This window comes from Antedon mediterranea, chromosome 1 (assembly GCF_964355755.1).
Source record: "Antedon mediterranea chromosome 1, ecAntMedi1.1, whole genome shotgun sequence".
Taxonomy (NCBI): Eukaryota; Metazoa; Echinodermata; class Crinoidea; order Comatulida; family Antedonidae; genus Antedon; species Antedon mediterranea.
This window is the reverse complement of record NC_092670.1, coordinates 4,715,784-4,734,474: the sequence shown is the minus strand read 5'-3', so window position 1 is coordinate 4,734,474 and position 18,691 is coordinate 4,715,784. Positions and strand designations below refer to the sequence as shown.

At 32.9% G+C, this 18,691-nt stretch overlaps 1 protein-coding gene across 6 annotated transcripts in view; it reads left to right on the top strand.

Annotated features, from left to right (window-relative positions):
* The first annotated feature begins 1,074 nt into the window (after positions 1-1,074).
* LOC140054076 (tyrosine-protein phosphatase non-receptor type 4-like) overlaps positions 1,075-18,691 on the top strand; it is a 68,799-nt gene continuing 51,182 nt past the window's right edge. For all 6 annotated transcript variants that reach the window (XM_072098947.1, XM_072098923.1, XM_072098958.1 and 3 more), the window contains exons 1-2: positions 1,075-1,178; positions 17,132-17,304. In XM_072098947.1, the coding sequence (XP_071955048.1) occupies positions 17,170-17,304 (135 nt within the window). In that variant the 5' untranslated portion in view covers positions 1,075-1,178; positions 17,132-17,169. The remainder of the gene's footprint in view (positions 1,179-17,131; positions 17,305-18,691) is intronic.

The following is an 18,691-nucleotide window of genomic DNA, read 5'->3' as shown; positions in this document are numbered from 1 at the left end:
AAGGGAGATCCAACTATACGTAATGGGAGACCTAAATATGAAAAAAGACCTAAATAGAAGACGAAAATTGTTAAAGCATACATACTACATTTTTTGGTGTTTTAATAGAATTTAAATTATTGAAATAAACAGTACTATTATAGTGTTTGAAGTTAAACAACCCCAAGCGATAACCCCTTCAATCAGCAAATACCGAACCCAGTCCCAAATCCCATGCGAACCCTTTCAATCAAGGTTTAATAACATTTTTCAAGCAAGGGAGGTTGTGAAATTGTGTTTAACTATTGTATGTAGAGTAGCTAATTAGCTACAGTACTCTACAATAGGAGTTGAGTAATTGGTCGGATGTTTTTCCCTACTCTGATGTAAAGTACATTGAGAACACTTGTGAACAAATTTGCAAATCCTCGGGTGGGACTCCAGGCTAGTGATGTGGAGGTCGTGGGTTCAAGTCCTATTGTATCTGATACTTACTTGCGTGTTCTCAATGTACTTACAGTAGTATAAAGTAAAAATTACGTCAGAGTAGGGCAAAACATCTGACCAAAGGGAGGTTGTGTTATTGATTACTGTGTTTCTATCAAGCCCTAAAGTCTGTGTAATTTTTACTGTGCGGTATTTAGACTGTTATTCACTTGGCACTAAGTTTAAGATTCTTATAAATGTCCCTTTGATGACCTCAAGTCTAGAAGGACATTCATTTCCCATTATTGGCTTATTGCCTATGAAAGAAAGATTCAATCTGAAAAACATACATTCTATATTTAGCAAAATACTTGGAAGGAAAAATCGTTACAAAATTGAATTCAAATTCATCATTATTAGTACAGTACGGCCACTGTAAAAATTGCATCCACTCAGTTCAACACTGTACTTTTAATTGATGCTAATTGTCAATTTAACAAATAAAAAGGAAAGAAACGTGATCATATTGTAATTAACTTGTTTCTAAACTTCATTATTATATTATTTATTGTTTTACAAGGTACTTTATACTGTACATACAGTACTGTTTATGATGATGTACTGTTCATAAAAATAAAAATATTGTTTGTTTTGTACCCACAGTGAGATGGCACTCTTGTATTAAAACAAACTTGGATTTCTCTGTGATTTATTATACTGTATTCCAGTTTTTGTACAGTAGGTCTGTTTTAAAGTAAAGTCTCATCATTGAGGTAAGTTTACTGTAGATTATAATAGGGAGGTTTTGCAATCTTACGAATACGAAAACGTATACGTCACGCACATGTATTCGTTTTTCGTAAGCCAGTAAAAATCTGTTTCGCATGGCAACGAAATATTGAGGGCGCCGTCCAAAATATGACTGCGGTAAATTTGAGCGAAGCGCAGGTACGTGTTCAGGGCTCGCAGAATCCTAAAATATTTGGTTGCCCTTCGGGCAAGTAGGTTTTAGATTTTGGTTGCCCTCATCATTTTTTTACTTGCCCACTATTTTAACTTAATTTTAACGTTTTATACCGCGACTGCACCGCGAAAAAACGTCGGTGAAAAACGCCTATGCTTAATACACTGTGGTGTTTTTTTCGATGGATTTTAAAGTAGTGAAAACAATTTTTCAAATTTTTTCAATTACACAGTGATGTAGGCCAATCTTTTAAGAACATTTTACAGTAATTTATTTTCTCATACGATCCTCCGTACAAGAGTTGCGATTGTTTAATTAACATGGTGTCCTGAAATCCCTTGAAAACGCTATGTTATTTCTGTTGGTTACGCTTCGTTGCACGGCATTGTTTGTCATCGATCGAAGATGTGTTCCGTTTCGTGAATGAAAAAGGCGTATTCACGTGGGTTTACTTTGGGAGCAAAAACGTTTTGCTTCTATTGTGCAATGAAATTCCGAAATCAAGCTATTTTGCGATATTTAAAATGTAGTAGCCTAGACATGGCACTAATTATCTTACAATTATTTAATAGATATATCTAAAATATTGCCTATAGAAATGTAGGCCTCCTAGGCCTAAAAGTAGATTTCAGAAACTTTGGTTTTCTTAGGCTCTTTCAATTTACTCCGAAATGATTTAATGTTATTTTTATTAGGCCTGAGTGCTTTAATTTAGTAGTTTTTTTTGACAGTATATAAAAGGATGACGATGACAAAAGTGTATTTCGACCGTGCCAACCCGATGTTGCCGTCATGAAGGCCCTAAAAAGATTTTCCCACGTGAAATTGAAATGAATGCATGAAACGTACGCGAAACGTAAATAAACATTGAGAGAGGCCAATTCCTCCATGGAAATAAAATTAATTAATATATTACTCCATCCATGGCGAGAGAAAGTAAAAATACTTCTTCCAAGAAACCCTTCACAAGTTCTCCGCTTTTTGGGTTTAGCCGCTCTTATGCGGGAAATTGTAAGCCTCCTCTATCTGTTGTGCAAGGAGCTAGTAGTTGTCTCAGGCCGGCAGCGCGCTCTCAGGCAGCGAGCCATTGAAATGTACGATTCCTACAACACGTAAATTGCTAGCCTAGAGAGCAGTGCGAGTCGCAACCGCTCTGAGAGTGCGAGGAGGAATTACCTACTGAGGCGAACTGCATGCGTGAGTGATTTGAACAACTCACGTGACATCAACATCCAATCAGAAAACAGTATTCTGGCTAGCTGGCAGTTTCGTTGAGCGAAAAAAAAAATATCGCCGTCCGTCTCTACGTGACGTGAAACAATACGCATGCGTATAGCAAAAAAACTCACAGCAGCTGCAGCCGTACGTAGTAGGAGCACATGGGTACGGTGTGTGGTGGAGAGTGTGGGCTTGTGGAAGTTTACTTGTTGTTTCAGTAGAAGCTCGCACAGGTTGGATAAAAACAACCATCTGCTCGCACAAGTTTGTGATTGAAAACAACACAAGGGAACTGTGCCGAATTGTGGTGAAAACCACGTGCTCCGCCAAGTTGAAGTTTTTGAAAGTTCAACTCTCGGCGATACCCGAAGAAGTGTATTATTTTCAATGTTGATAATAAAAAATATACTGTAACTATTTAAGTATTCAATGTATTTATTAAATAAATTATTAGGCCTATTAAATTTATATTCTGTAATATTTATAAAAAAAATGGTAGGCCTACTTGCCTGTGTTAAAAACATCGGCCGGTGCCTATTTGGCACACACAGACAATTAAAATTACGTATCTATTATAATTTAATAATATACTGTATTTTCAATACAACTGTACATTTGAACAATAATTACAGTAATTCAGCAAATTATTTATTACACACAAAATACATAACATGAATGTAATTAAACATAGGCCTAATCTACTATCAGGCTGTAGGCCACATAATTAATACTAAGTAGTAGATTCAGATTTTATTACCACCGTAAAATGATGTCGATAATTGAGAAAAACAAAAACATACTAGCCCCTATTTTATTTGGTTTATAGTATAACTAGGGAGTTGTTAATTAGAAACTCCCTGGTATAATAACTTTAAATAAAGTTAAAAGCTGAGAGTTCAACGCTTCCTATTTCGCGATCAATGGATGCCGCAAGAGACCGCGTGCTATATGACAGACCTGGAAACTCTATACGCAACGACTTGATACGCCCGACTGCATAGAAACACATGTTTTGGCTCCTGGAGATAACGTTCCATACCACCGAATTCCGATCCATACATTTACTTAACAAACACTACACTGGTCTCGACGTCAAGAGAATTCGTTCGTGCGCGACTATTATTTTCATTGTTACAGTTTTTCACAACCCCTGTAAAACATCGTGGACATTTTCGGTGATTTTAAGAGGTTGCCCGTCGGGACATGACATGTTAAATTTTAGTTGCCCGACGTATTTATTTGGTTGCCGCGGGACGTCGGGCAAGCGATTCTGCGAGCCCTGGTGTTGCTTGGTGCTTGGCTGCCTACTGTAGGCCTAGCGTAACATCAAAGCGAGTGAGACTTTAAAAACTGCTATTTATCAAAATTGACCTGGCATTTTAGTAAATTACTTTTAGTAAATTACTTTCAATAAATCTATAATTATAGTATAATCATGAATAATTCCTGATTCAAATGCAAAATGTGTAAAATAGATCAAAAACTATACTCGTTTTGTAGTTACGAATATGACTGATGATATTCGTAAACACGAAAACGCTTTATGAATATGAAATGGGGATCAGCTCAAAAGTTTCACAAATGTGTGACGTATCCGTTTTCGTAAGGTTGCGAAACCTCCCTAATACTACTGTAAAGTGTGACATTTTCAACAGTTGTACAGGATGGATCATGGAAGAAAACTTGGACTGGTCTTTTGTATTTCATTATCGTTTCTTTTCCTCTACCGTCCCAATGCGAAAGCTCACCACTGTATATTTTGTGAGAAACCTATCATTTAAGCTACTTTCACATCGAGTACGATTTCAGTTATTCGTTATCAAGCGAGGTCATTCATGGTCAAATCCGGATTGGACGAAAAGAAAAAATATTTTATAATTTTAGTACGAATACGAATAGAACTTTATTGCAATCAAACGAAAGATTGAAGTTTAACAAAAGTGTTTCACTCAGAAACATAAAATGCAATATAAAAATATAAAAAACATTTAGAAAGGTAGAACATACAATCAAAATATTAAAACAAAATTACAATTAAATATCACTTATTATAAAAACAATAAATATATATTCAAAATGTTAAAAAACAAGTTTAACTGAAAACATCAGAATATCGATACAGGCCTGCAGTATAAAAATGTAAAAGTTTTAAAAATTTTTACAAATTTATAAAATGTTAAAAACTTCAAAAATGTTCAATAATATTTAATAATAATAATATAGTACAGGTTCGTGTGAAAACAAAACATTGACGTTTGATTTGTCAGCGCCGGACCAGAACCGTGCCGTGTGAAAAGCCTTCACCTTACACTTGTAAGTCTTACTGTACAGTGTAGGAGAAAGTTTTGAGAAGTGTGAAAGAATGCAGATTGGGTTAAATCCACAAGGTAATCTTTTTGTCTGGTCAATTATTGATGGTCAGAATGGTATCACAAAATCCTTCAAGATTCAGTGGTTTTACTGTAGTACTGTAGTACTATATTGATTCATTTCTACCCTGAAAACACACCCTGTTGACTTCCTACTTACTGTACCTGTTACTACTAAAAGTTAGGAATCAGTTCTCATAATTTCATTGAGTGACAGATTTTAAAGGACATGCATTTCACACTCAAACTTTGTAGTCAAAGTGAATTCTTTTATGATTTGATTTTACTGTCGTTTCAAGTGAACGAACTATTGTATTAAAGCACTTTGTCATAGATTTATAATTTATTTGTTGAAGCTTGCACAATGTGTGTTGAGTTTTAATCCGTGTATGCTTAGTGGCAGTTTAATCAAACAGTACATAATGATTCTACTTGACAACTATCGGCACTGTAATGTCATGATGAATGATAATACAGCTATATATTACTGTATGGTAATAAGCATGTTTGGTATCCAGACTGTAGTTCAAAGGTTAGCAACCTATTATTCATGAAGTTAATTTTGATAAAGTTATTACTTCAGTACAGAATTACAACAGTTACTTATACTGTATGTTGAACAGTGTTTCAAAGATTGTCATACTGAAATTCTCTCAGTTAAATGTCATGAAGAAAGGTGAACATTCTTTCTACATGATTAGTTCAAAGTGCATGGATTAACATGAATTATTCATGAGCTTTTTAAATTTGTCTTTCATTCTGACTGCATACACATACATTACTGTACAATTAAGATGCTACAATGTTATAAAACATGATTGTTGTGGTACAGTAGTAACTATCATCAGCCTTCAAACCAAGAGTTTAATCAGTTATGAAAGATGCAAAAAATCTTCAAAGGTCACAGATACTATTGTAGTTTTAATTATTGTACTGTAGTACAGTAGTAAACATACAGTATACAATACTGTAATGTCAGTCTTTCATTTCATACAGATCTACAGTTACTTTTAAGTACTGTAGTATTGATATAACTAAACAGTGAACATCTTTGTTTGCACTCTTTCCATGTTATTCACTTGTATTTTTATACCTAAAATGATTGTATATTAAAACTAATTTAAATTTTAAGAAATATTTGAAACTGTTCAGTACTGTATACTGTAGAAATGGCAAGAATTAATGATATTATTGTGGATGGCAAAATATTCATCTCAATATTTCCATTGACTCATCATGTTGATAGTAATTTGACAAATTCCTAAAATATCTCTGTAAATTGTATGGCTACAATAATGAATGATTTTCATATTGCAACATCTGTTTCAGAGTTTTACACACCAGCACCTCCAGTAAGTGTAATACAGAATTTTAACACAAGTAAATGATAAAACTGTTCTGTGTTACTGTTACAGTTTCCTACAAAACTAATAAGACCACTGTCTATTCTTAAGCTTGGTTCCCACTAGAACGTAACGCAAGAACATAAACACAACGCAAGCATTTTAACCAATGACAAGCGAAGTTATAGACAGTTAGCAATCACAAGCGAATAAGCCATCGCTTGTGATTGGTCAATTCACTTGCGTTGCGTTACGTCCTTGTGTTGCGTCGCTAGTGGGAACCACGCTTTAGACTTGCTGACTTTTAAAGAAGTGGTTTAGAAGAATGTACAGTAATGGGTTTAAGTCTTACTCACTCCTTGGTTCTGGTGGTACTCTAGAATGAGTTTTCTTAAATAAGGACTACTACTGTATCTGTACAGTAATAAATATAGGTCCAGTGTACACAAAACTCTCATGTACACTTTACAGAACCTAGTACATCTTTCGAGACGAGTATCTAGGGTTGCCCCGGTGTACAGTACTTTTTGAATTTGAATTTCTTTATTTAGTAATCAAGGTTAAAAAACAATAAAAACAATGCAAAAAAAAAGTAGAAAAAACAATTGCACAGAAACACAGGCCTTGATTACAAGGAATGCCAAGAAAAGTTAAAAACTTATTTCCACTTGGGTCCTAAAAACAAGGAACTGATAAAGAACATACAAATTACATCAAAAGAATCCTTAAAAAATGGTATAAAAATATAAAAGTTTAAAAATAACAGTTTATCTAACACTTGTAATCCTAATTTACAGTTTTAAGAAAGATTTATAATAAGAGATATATACAAAAATTGATTTATTGCACTAAAGTAACAAAATTACAATTAATTTTTACCCTTATTATATTTATATTATTTATTCTTAATTTACAGATTACAGAAAATTATTGATTTACTGCATTATGCTAAAACCTTTTTATAATTTATTGCACATGAGAATTAAATGTTGAGGAGATGCTTTTTTAGTGACAATTTAAAATTTTCTAATGAAATATTACTTTTAACATATAATGCTAACTCACACAGTCACTGTCAATGCCATGAACAGATGAATAGCGCTGTAGTTGGCAGCACCGACATACAATGGAATGTTTGTGGAATAATAATACTAAGGAAATCTATTTTGTGTCAGTTTCCCTATTAAAAGATTAGATTTATGTAGGATTAGGGCAACATTTTCACAAGCACATAAGTTTATTTGCTAGTTGACATTACGTATACTGTAGTAGTAGTTTGATAAAATAAGGTTGAAGGCTGCAGACACAACTCTATTAATTCAACATACAGATATTATTATTAGTACAGTGCATGTACTGTACAGTACTTTCCATTAAAAACTATAATGTATGGTTTTGAGTATTTATGAAACCTATTGTTAAACTTTAGCATCAATTTCGAGTCTATTTGTAGCTATGAGAAGTACCTGGGAAGCGATTAAATGTTCTTTCATTTTTGTTAATATTGGTGTTTGTTTTTTTTTTTCAGATCATAAAATTTTTACTTTATTCTCAAGTGCAGTATGAAAGTTTGTATTGAATTTTTGTGAATGACTCACAGAATTTAATTTACATATTGAAGTGGATTCACACCTAAAGTAATGGTAACCTTCAGGCAATACAAATCAGGCTAGGCTAGTCTTTCTTTGAACAGAATACTTTACAACGCAATCTACAGTACAGTAGCATACTGTACGGTAAATGTACTGTATCCCAAGTCAGGCTATACTGTAGTAGTCTTTAGTTGATGATTTTCTTGAAATAAATGCTATGGTGATTTACAGTAGTACAGAAAACTTACTCGGTATTGTATTAAACACAGCAAACCCCGCAAACCTCCAAAAAAACATAGCAAACACCATTGAACCAACATAAAAGTTACAGTCCATACAATTTTCACACACAAATTATTGTGTTATTTTTATCCAGGAACTTTGGTCGATTTACATAAAAATTTCTGAATCGTGTAGTGTACCAAAAATACACACTTGATATGTCAATGTTTTTTTAATGAAATTGTTGTTGTTGTTAATACTACAGTACTTTAATTTTGGGGTAAAACATCATTTTTTGGTTTAAAATAATTGCTAAACCCCGCAAACTTCCAAAAACACATAGCAAACCTCATCGAACCAAACGTACAAATTTCACAAACACGCATATCAGGTTTTTTATCTAGGAACTTTGGTCGATTTACAGATTACTGAATTACACAGTAATTTTGTACTGATTATTTAATTTGATCCTTTTACAGTATTCTGATTTTTTTATAAAATTTTAAACTCTAATGCATACAACGTAGCCTTGAAGTTGTAATATATTTAAGTTTACACATTGTAACTGTACATTTGTAATGAAGCACTTTCTAGTAAAGCATGACATGAGACAGATAGCCATTTTTATCTCTACTTGTAACCTTGGTTACCTGTTGAGAGCTTCACCTCAATGGAAGGAGCTTTAGGGACCATCTTAAAGTTAAAAAATATAAAGAAAACTCACTATTACACTACAGTATTACAGTATAAAGGAATTCAACATTCATTTTAATGTACAGTGAAATAATACTGTAATCATGCCATTTGAATTGATGGTATAGGTCAAAAAATAATGCGAATCCCCAGCCTGCCTGGGGCCTTCCTAAATTCATTATAAGTTCAGCAGTTTTTACAATTGTTTTGATCCACCTACTGGCGCTCACTAAAATTCGACATTCGGGTGTGCACAGCTTAATTATTACTAGGGTTCTCACCACGCCGGTTGACCGTCGGGCACTCAGAATTTCTGACCGGCACAGGCTACCGACCAAGCACACACCGAGCAAAGTAATTTACTTTGCTCGGTGGTCAAAATTCAAGTAGTACCATCCTTTTGTGTTACACATGAAATGAACAACATTGAATAAAAGTAATATCAGTATAATTTTATTAATGTATTAAATATCTCTAAAAATGCTAAGAATTTAAAATATCATTTTAACTAATAAGTTTAATTTTTAAAATATTTTGTACTCATTGGGTATTACTCGTAATTGAGGCTTCTTGCATTTTAAAATATGATCTAAAAAGATGCAAACCATTCCTATCTTTTCTTGCAAATTAAAATTGAATATTTAATGTGTGATTATAGAATCGCTTCGGGTTGAACGTACAGTACAAGACAATTTTAATAGTGTGTGTCAACTGTCATTGACATTTTGATGCACTTTACCAAAATGCCCTCGGAAGAATTTCTGAATGCATGTTTTGCTAAGGAACACATTATGCCTCATTTCATTTTGTTATACATTATTTGAATTGTATGTTCATTTCTATTGATACGTTTTACACTTCTATAATGTTAATGACCTGGTAGAGGTAGGGTTTTTATATGTCTTGCTTTATTTCAAGTGTTTTCATACTCATAGACATTCAGTGAGCAAGAAAAGTTACATATTTGATGATCATGGATGCGTATTCATAAATTAGTAAAGTTTTCAACAACCCTGAAACTACTGTAGGTCAGGATTAAACACTAGACTAAAAAAAATGTACAGCTCCACTACAACTTTATTTAAAACTTTGTACAATTAAAGTAGTAGACCGGTATTACAGTATAGTACTGTCAGTTTGCAAATTTAATCTTAGTTTATTCTTGAGGTGAAACTGTTCTTATTTTTACAATACAAATTTCCAACCTGTTCACCAAATAAGCTTTGAATTTTTCTTTAAAATTCAGATTATAATACTTCGCTTCTTTGCATAAATTAATTGTTTACATTTTGGAAGGTCAACAAGAAGCTAGAGGATTATACTGTATACACTTGGCAAACCTTAAAAGTTTACCAGAGCAAATAAGAAAAGTGCTTTAGGACTGTTATGGTATGATTAATGTATCCCCTTAAGCTTCCACTAACGTGATGTATGAACGCACCCTTGGTTCATTGAAAGTTAGTTACTGTATGGTAAACAGTTAGTAACACAGATTGGGGATCTACAGTACAGTTCGTGTATTAAAATTTAACATCATTATGAGTCTATGACATCACTAAAAACGCACCTTTAGTTCATTGAAAATTAGTTACTGTATGGTAAACAGTTTAGTAACACAGATTGGAGATCTACATCTTGTGTATTAAAATTTAACATGACATCACTAAGAATGCACCATTGGTTCATTGAATGTTAGTTACTGTATGGAAACAGTTAGTAACACAGATTGGAGATCTACATCTTGTGTATTCAAATTTAACATGACATCACTAAGAACGCACCCCTTAGTTCATTAAAAGTTAGTAACTGTATGGTAAACAGTTAGTAACACAGATTGGAGATCTACATCTTGTGTATTCAAATTTAACATGACATCACTAAGAACACACCGTTAGTTCATTAAAAGTTAGTTTCTGTATGGTAAACAACAGTTAGTATTTAACACAGATTGGTGATATACAGTACAGTTTGTGTATTAAAGTTTAACATGATGATGACATCACTGAGTGTGTAGCAATAGCGGTCATATCCGTAGACTTACACTAGCAGGCCTATATCAAGCTAAACTTCCTTCCTATAAACGTGTTAAGGAACCTCTACCTTACTGAGTCAGAAAAAAAAAATCTTAAGTAAAAGGAAAACAAAGTAATAAATGTAATATTTGTAATAGACTTAAAATTATTTGTAGATCAGACAGAAGTTTTGTTAGTGTTTCGCATTCGCAAACTAAATATTTGTAGACAATTCATAGAGTTATTGTATATCTTTATTTCATCATTTACTGTACATTTGTTAGACTGCAAAACGAAATGTATTTTTACTGAACAAGTGTTAAAGATTTGTTTAGCGTTTTAGGAAGCTTTTAAATCCAGAACAAAGCTACAGTACTTGCATAAGATAAGACAAGAACCTTGTTACTTACTGTATTAATATTATTATTAATGATCGTTAAATTTGTTACTGTAGTGTTACTGTTAGTGACACATTATACTATATAGTGAGCATGATATTACAGAACCATGACATTACCTAATCCGTGATAATTTATTTACACCACCAAAATCAGTGGGTACAAAAAAGATTCTTATTATATTTTGACAATCTTTGAATTCTCTGTGTTTACAGTAACTCTGGATACTGTATATTTGGGATTGAGGGTAAGTTTTCTGCTTTTGTAAACCTGGTATCTTTGTGTTATTAAAATGTCCTGTAGTGTGTAGTTACTGTAAAACTGTATTAAGGCAAATTGCCAAGAAGTTCTAATTAGCAAATAGACCACTAACCACAAAAGGTACTGTATGCAAATTCCTTCACAAGATAAACATTACAAAATATGATGACGTAATGTACTGTTGTCACACACATTGGTGGCGCCAGGATTTTCTCGACAGAGGGCCCAAAGCCCCGAGAGGTCATACGCAACGATATTAGATATTTAATAAGGGTTGTTTTAGTCGCTTTTAAATTTGAAAATTCTTTAAACTGGGCACCACATGTACAGTACATAACACAAACTGTGTCGGATATTTTCATTTCATTATTTATTCTGTCTATTCAAAATGTGCCTTTTCATTTATACTGACTACTATAGTACATGCAACTCTGTGTGTTCCATCTCTTTTTATGTACTCTATATTGTACCTTTGTTATTTTAATTAAATACATATTTAGATTATTATTTCATCTCTCAATTTTTCATTAATCGTAAAACCATTGTAGTACTTGAAGATGCTTTTCCTTGTTAATATTAATTACATGTACTAACATTTAAACCAGGTCATTCCTTGTCTTAATACATTCATGGTTAATTAGTAGTGTGGCACAAAATCTGAACTAGAATCTGCTTTGTTTAATGGAACATTATCTTTCAACTATGAACACATTCTTCCTATTTATTTTGTATGCATTTGTAAATTTCTGTATGTTCAATTTATGGGTAGTTAAAGAGAGAAGAAAGAAATAAAATGCTGACCATTTGATTAAGTGTCCTCTAAGTGCTTTGGTAAAGGTGTAATGTGTGGTTTACACATGCTCGAAAATAATGTTGAGAGAAAGTGTGAATTGGGTATAAGAGTATTAGACTCAAGGCCTGGTAATCAATATCTTATATTACAGTTATTGATTTTCTAACCTGTTAAATATCCTTCATATTTGTAGCAGAGCAACCCTGGATAAATTTCACTTGATTCTATGAAATTTTCAGTGATAAAATAGATACTATGACCTTTTAAATAATTTCAAAACCATCGATTGCTTTCATTTGTACAGAAGATAATAATCAATCATTCAATTAATTTACCGTATATGGAGCAATTAATTGCAATGAAACAAAAGGGACTTTTTTGGGATAGTTATTTTTAAAAAGATAACATCTACTCTACTTTATGTAAATTAAGATCAAATCGCAATTAGTTACAGTTACAGTCACGATATTTGTAAATCGACAGCTTTGGTAACTAGTACGGCACTCTGAGAGTGCACACCTCTGCCTACTGTAAAATTCTCCTACTGTACACAAGATTTGACTGGAAAAAATATATATTTTTTTGTGTCTTAATGCTGTGTGTGACCATGTGTACAGTATGCGAATTTGGTGTAATGGTTATGTAAACCAGCCTTTCAACTATTAGTTTCAGTTTACTAACAATAGCAACAGCAACAATTCAGACACAAAATTTGTCAGCGCCAGATGCTAAAACTGTGACTGTTCAGACACAACATTTGTCAACATTGTACGCTAAAATGACGATTGTTCAGACACAACATTTGGCAGATATCCTCAGATGCTGAAACATCATAAATCTGAACATCCCCTAAATTTCGATGGCATTATAATATTGAATGTACTTGTAATTGTATTAATTTATAATCAATATACTGAGACAATGATTAATATTTTTTCTCAGAAATGTTATTTCATAGAATAAATTAAGTTGTAAATGTCAAGATATATTATTAATAATTCAGAAACTGATATTGCAGACTGGCTTTTTTTTGTTCTGATTGATTACATTCTCTGAAGAAGACTAAAGGGCTTATGATGTTTCCATGACGATAGCATTTATTTTGTCTCTCTAAAGATGAAGGTTAATAGAATTCATATTCATATTTAATAATACATGATTAGTTTGCAGTCAGATTGCCAGCATGTGTACCTGTAACATGCATTGCATTATAAATACAGATACAGTATCAAATCCAGTATCCACATAATTTCTATGTATATTTTGTATGCAAATGATAACAAATGTATTAGTAATTATCCGCTGATGAATGAATTAATTATTCGCTGATGAATGAATTAATTATTCAATGTACTGTAGCCAAGTACAATTTTATAAAGCCTAGTAAATACTAGCCAGCCTTATCTTTCTGTGTTCCTAGTGGACTTAGTAAAAAATCCAAATTCCACTTTAAGATTAACAGTTTAATGTAATATCAGTGTGAACTGATGATAGCATGTGGATCAGACACAGGGCTATACCAGTGCTGTTGATCTTGTTCTTGAACCATGTTTAACAGGCCTACCAACATTATTTTTCAAATATATATGAGATTCAAAAAAGTAAATGAGTCATAATGTGTTGAATTAAGTGCTAAACTTGCTTTAATTTCATTTGAACTGTAATTTTCAAAATTTAGGGGACCTGGGTCACCCCTTGGTTCCTACAGTACATACAGTAATGAAAATGCGTAATTGTGTGCAGTATTAAAGTTTCCCCAAGTCTGTAATTAGTTTGAGGCGTTTCGATGTTTGTCTGAAAGATGAAAAATATGTCTGATTCTGCCCATCCCTTGCATAGTTCGTTTGTTATGTTCAGATATGGTAGACTACGTCATCCTTTGACAAAAACAAATAGGTTTAACAACTCCTTTATTCTCTCCTCAATTCGTCTCTTTAACAAAAACATTTGTAAGATAATTACTGTAATTACTTTTAATGAACTGAACATACTGTTGGCCTACCATGTATTTGACTTATATCGAATTGTTTTGATGTTTTTACATGGTGTTTTTATTACGAATGTAACAGGGAGCTGAGTCTCACATTTTATAATTATTATGTGACAATAAAGTGTATCTATATCTATATTTATCTTTTATCTAAAAAGTCAAAACTCCATTTGGAACCCAGACTAGTGTATTATGTGCTACAGTATGTTTACACTGAAGGTAAAGTTCAGGATATTTTTTCAGCTCTTCATAATAGCAGAAAACGGAAACAAGTTGTATTGTCAATAGGCTGTATAATGACCCTGTTGATTAGTGTTGAACACAAAAGAACTCAACAGTTCACTGGTGTGTAAATAAAGCCACGATTGGTTTTTTAAACACCAACAATCATCAACGATGTTAAATAGTTTGCAACAACTTGCATCTCCATTCATGCGTGCTGAAGATAATATCAAATACTATTATTGTTTCTATATTTAAAAGTTATTAAACAATTGAAACGGAAAGTGTTTAGATCCTCCTTGCTATTTGATAAAAAATCTTTTGTTGATAACTAACTACAAGTTGAATGTTAGATCAATCAACACATTTTTAAACTTATATCCAGATTGAAAATCAGATGATACTTTAAACTTTGTACACACCTACAGTACCTAGTAAGTATCATACTCGGTTTTGTATTTCTAAATTGTATGGACAAATGTGCTCTGACTGATCGGATTGATTGTTGTAATGAAATAAATTTATTTATTTATTTATTTATAAACTTATTTTACATGGATGACATTTTCATTAAAAATAATGTTCTTACAAATGGTCCATGATTAAAGAAATGCATGCATAATAGTGAATAGTAAAACTTATACCAATAGGACGCAACGCAAAGACCTAAGTTGATGTAATGCAAGCGAATTGATCAAGCAGCAGTTTTAATTATTCATTGTTTTTTATTGGTTAATTCATTTTCGTAAAAGCTGGTTTTCCGTCAGTTTTACTACAATGCAATCGAGGTCTCATTTTCATTTCACTGAATGGCGTCTGATACTCTATGTGTATAATAATAACATCACTACACAACCAACTACGAACCATCACTAAATGGTTTTAGTTTGAGTAAAAATTAGGATGCAACATGATGATGTTACAACATTAAAATCCTGTTTCTCGATAGAAAGAAACCGTTCTTTTCATTTTTTTTCTATAGTTCAAAAACGGCCTACATAGTAAACCAGCATTACTGTATTCTTACACTTGTATCCTGTCTGTGACCTGGTTCTCTTAATCAATAGTGTACACAGTATTAGCAAAACAAACAGTACAGTATACTTACTATTAAATTAACTCAACACTCATTCTCTAAGCATCATTATGTGGTTCAAGTTAAACCAGGGATAATACATCATTGATCTTTATAGTGCTCCAATCACACAGTATAATATGGCATTGATTTTCTATTGACTGTACTCGCTCTGTTTCCCTTAGATAAACTAGGTTGGCTGGCATCAAATTAGGTACAGTAGGAAAAAATCTGTTGTAGATAAAATTAATTTAAGTGTTAATTGTGTTGAATGGGAATCGTTGTGTAAATTGATGGGTATATAGAACATTGTCAATATAATAAAATAATGAAGAGATGACATGAAGTTGGAGAGGACAATTCTGTTGCCAAAATTATATGTTTCAATTAATTTTAAAATGAAATTTAAGGCAACCTACATCAGATGTTCCAACCCTAACATTTAAAATGGAAATTACAACATCACTGATCATGTTCTGTTCATGGTCATGTCACTTATTAACCACTGTCAACTTCACTGATGCATTTCGAAGAGCATTTTTAATCCAGGTGCATCTCAACTCTACTGCTTGCATAAATTACCTCTAACACCCTACTCTACTCTTGCACAAAGTCTTACAAACACTTGTCTTAATGGAAAGATACCTATTTGTTACCTTTACATGAGTTCTAAAGCTTTATAGTAGTCTGAAGCAAACCTTTTTTTTTCAAACTGCTGGGTTTTTTAATTTGCCACCAAAAATGTTGTGCTGCTTAGTCGCTATTTCATGGGCAAATGGGGGCAGTTACAGTAAATGTTTGGATGGAAAGCCTCGGCAAGCACAACTTTTTTCAAACATTGGTAATCTTGGAATTTTAAAACAAGTTTTACAAATTGTAGATTATGCTTAATTGTACAGTATGCCAATGTCCATGTAAAGGAAAGAAGGTTTACTGGTGTGAAGGTGTGGAATTCAAATGCAAATGATTTCCTACATTTTTTACATCGATACTGCACTTTAAAACACCTTGCTTTCTCTCTGTTGTTTAGTATAAAAGTAAAAGTAATTATCCATTCATAAAAGTGAAAATACACTGAACAATCTTCTGCATAAAATGATTTGTTTGTTGCGTTTCAATGATACAAAGGTATATCATTATCTGTATAAAATTGTTTTTTAAATCAGGATTACAAATTGTGTACGTACGTAGTAGTCCAACTTTAGTAGTGGATTTCAACTTTGACCTATGACACGAAAGCAGATGACAGATGATAAATCACTTTTGACATTAAAACACTAATCAAAAGCTATCCATACTGATTTGTATAATTAAGTTCAGAAAATTAACTGTCATGATACATGATATGTTTGCTTAGATAAGTTCTAGACTGGAGCACTATCTAGAAATAAGACATTTACTTCAGTGTAAGTTGTCAAAACATTTCTCTATTTTCAGTGAAATTAACAGTATTGTACATGTCTCTATTGTCAATGTCATGTCAGATATACTGTACCTTACTATACTGTACATTGTAGTGTACATTCTGTTTCTAGGATTATTAGCTCAAATATTATTAAAATTTATCTTTCTAGGATTGAAGTGGGTGGTCGTCGGATATTCGTAGGTCGCGATGTCTAGACGCTTCCGAACATCCAGCGGATCTTACAATGTCCGTGCCAATGAGATAGCGCGTGAACAGCAAGAGCGCAAAATGAGATGTATCATTGCATTTCTGGATGATACCGAACACACCTTTGAAATTGAGGTTAGTAAATGGCTATTTTATTGTTTAGTTTCTGGTATACAGTATATGAAAATGTTATAAATTGTTAGTACTTTTTAGCTAGGCTCACATGCTAGCCACTGTACAGTATGCTACTATACTGTATGCCACCAACGGCAAACCAGTGAGATGTTTGTAATTGGGAATAATGATAATTACTAATAGAGCTAAATTTCTTTGCACTGTAGTACACTGTAACAAAGATTATAACGAATAAGGAGGATATTTAAAACATCTGAATGTAGATTATGTACACAAATTGACATTTAAAAATTGGGAAGTACCTACAAGGATTACAGTATGTGAATAGCACAGAGCGTCTCAATAGAATGCAGAGATTGACTACTGTACAGTACTTGAAAGAAGCTTTTAAAAATTCTCTCACGTTCATTGAGCTCATTTGTTATTGTATCATCGTTGTAGACATCCAGCTGTAGATAGGTGAAGATCACTCAACTGGATGCTGTCATGACAACCGATCAATGTATTTTTGATTTACAACAACTGTTTAATATTTTTCATTAAAAAGATAAAATGTTTTAAAACATATTTATACATCTATTTTAAAGAATGCCTTTGACCTGCTGATACTTAAATATTAGTGTGTATAATAAATATAGAATAATATGAATTAATTCATTTGATCTTTGTACTCTTTCAAAATCATAGTTTAAAAAAGCTAACAAGTTTTCTTAACTTAAAGACTAAAGGCTATTTTTGATGCTGATCAGTATGGAACGCCTCCTCTGCCTTCAGTTCACATTTATCATGCAGTACACACCAATGGTCATGCAGTACACACCAATCGTCATGCAGTACACACCAATGGTCATGCAGTACACACCAATGGTCATGCAGTACACACCAATGGTCATGCAGTACACACCAATGGTCATGCAGTACACACCAAACGTCATGCAGTACACACCAAACGTCATGCAGTACACACCAATCGTCATGCAGTACACACCAATCGTCATGCAGTACACACCAATCGTCATGCAGTACACACCAATCGTCATGCAGTACACACCAATCGTCATGCAGTACACACCAATCGTCATGCAGTACACACCAATCGTCATGCAGTACACACCAATTGTCATGCAGTCAAATATTGCGTAATTTATACCGCCACCTATCGACAAAATCGAATATCACGTGACGTTTATTAGACGGTTGTAAAACTAAGACTATTTATTTCTTTTTTTCTTCTTATTTTATGGAATTCAATAATTGCAATGGCTTCCTAGCCACGCCTGTGTCTCGCATAATAAATTATTGTATATAAAACAGAGCATTCACAAAGATGTGTAGCGGTTAAAATAAGTACCATGTCTATGGAACGCCTCCTCTGCCTTCAGTTCAC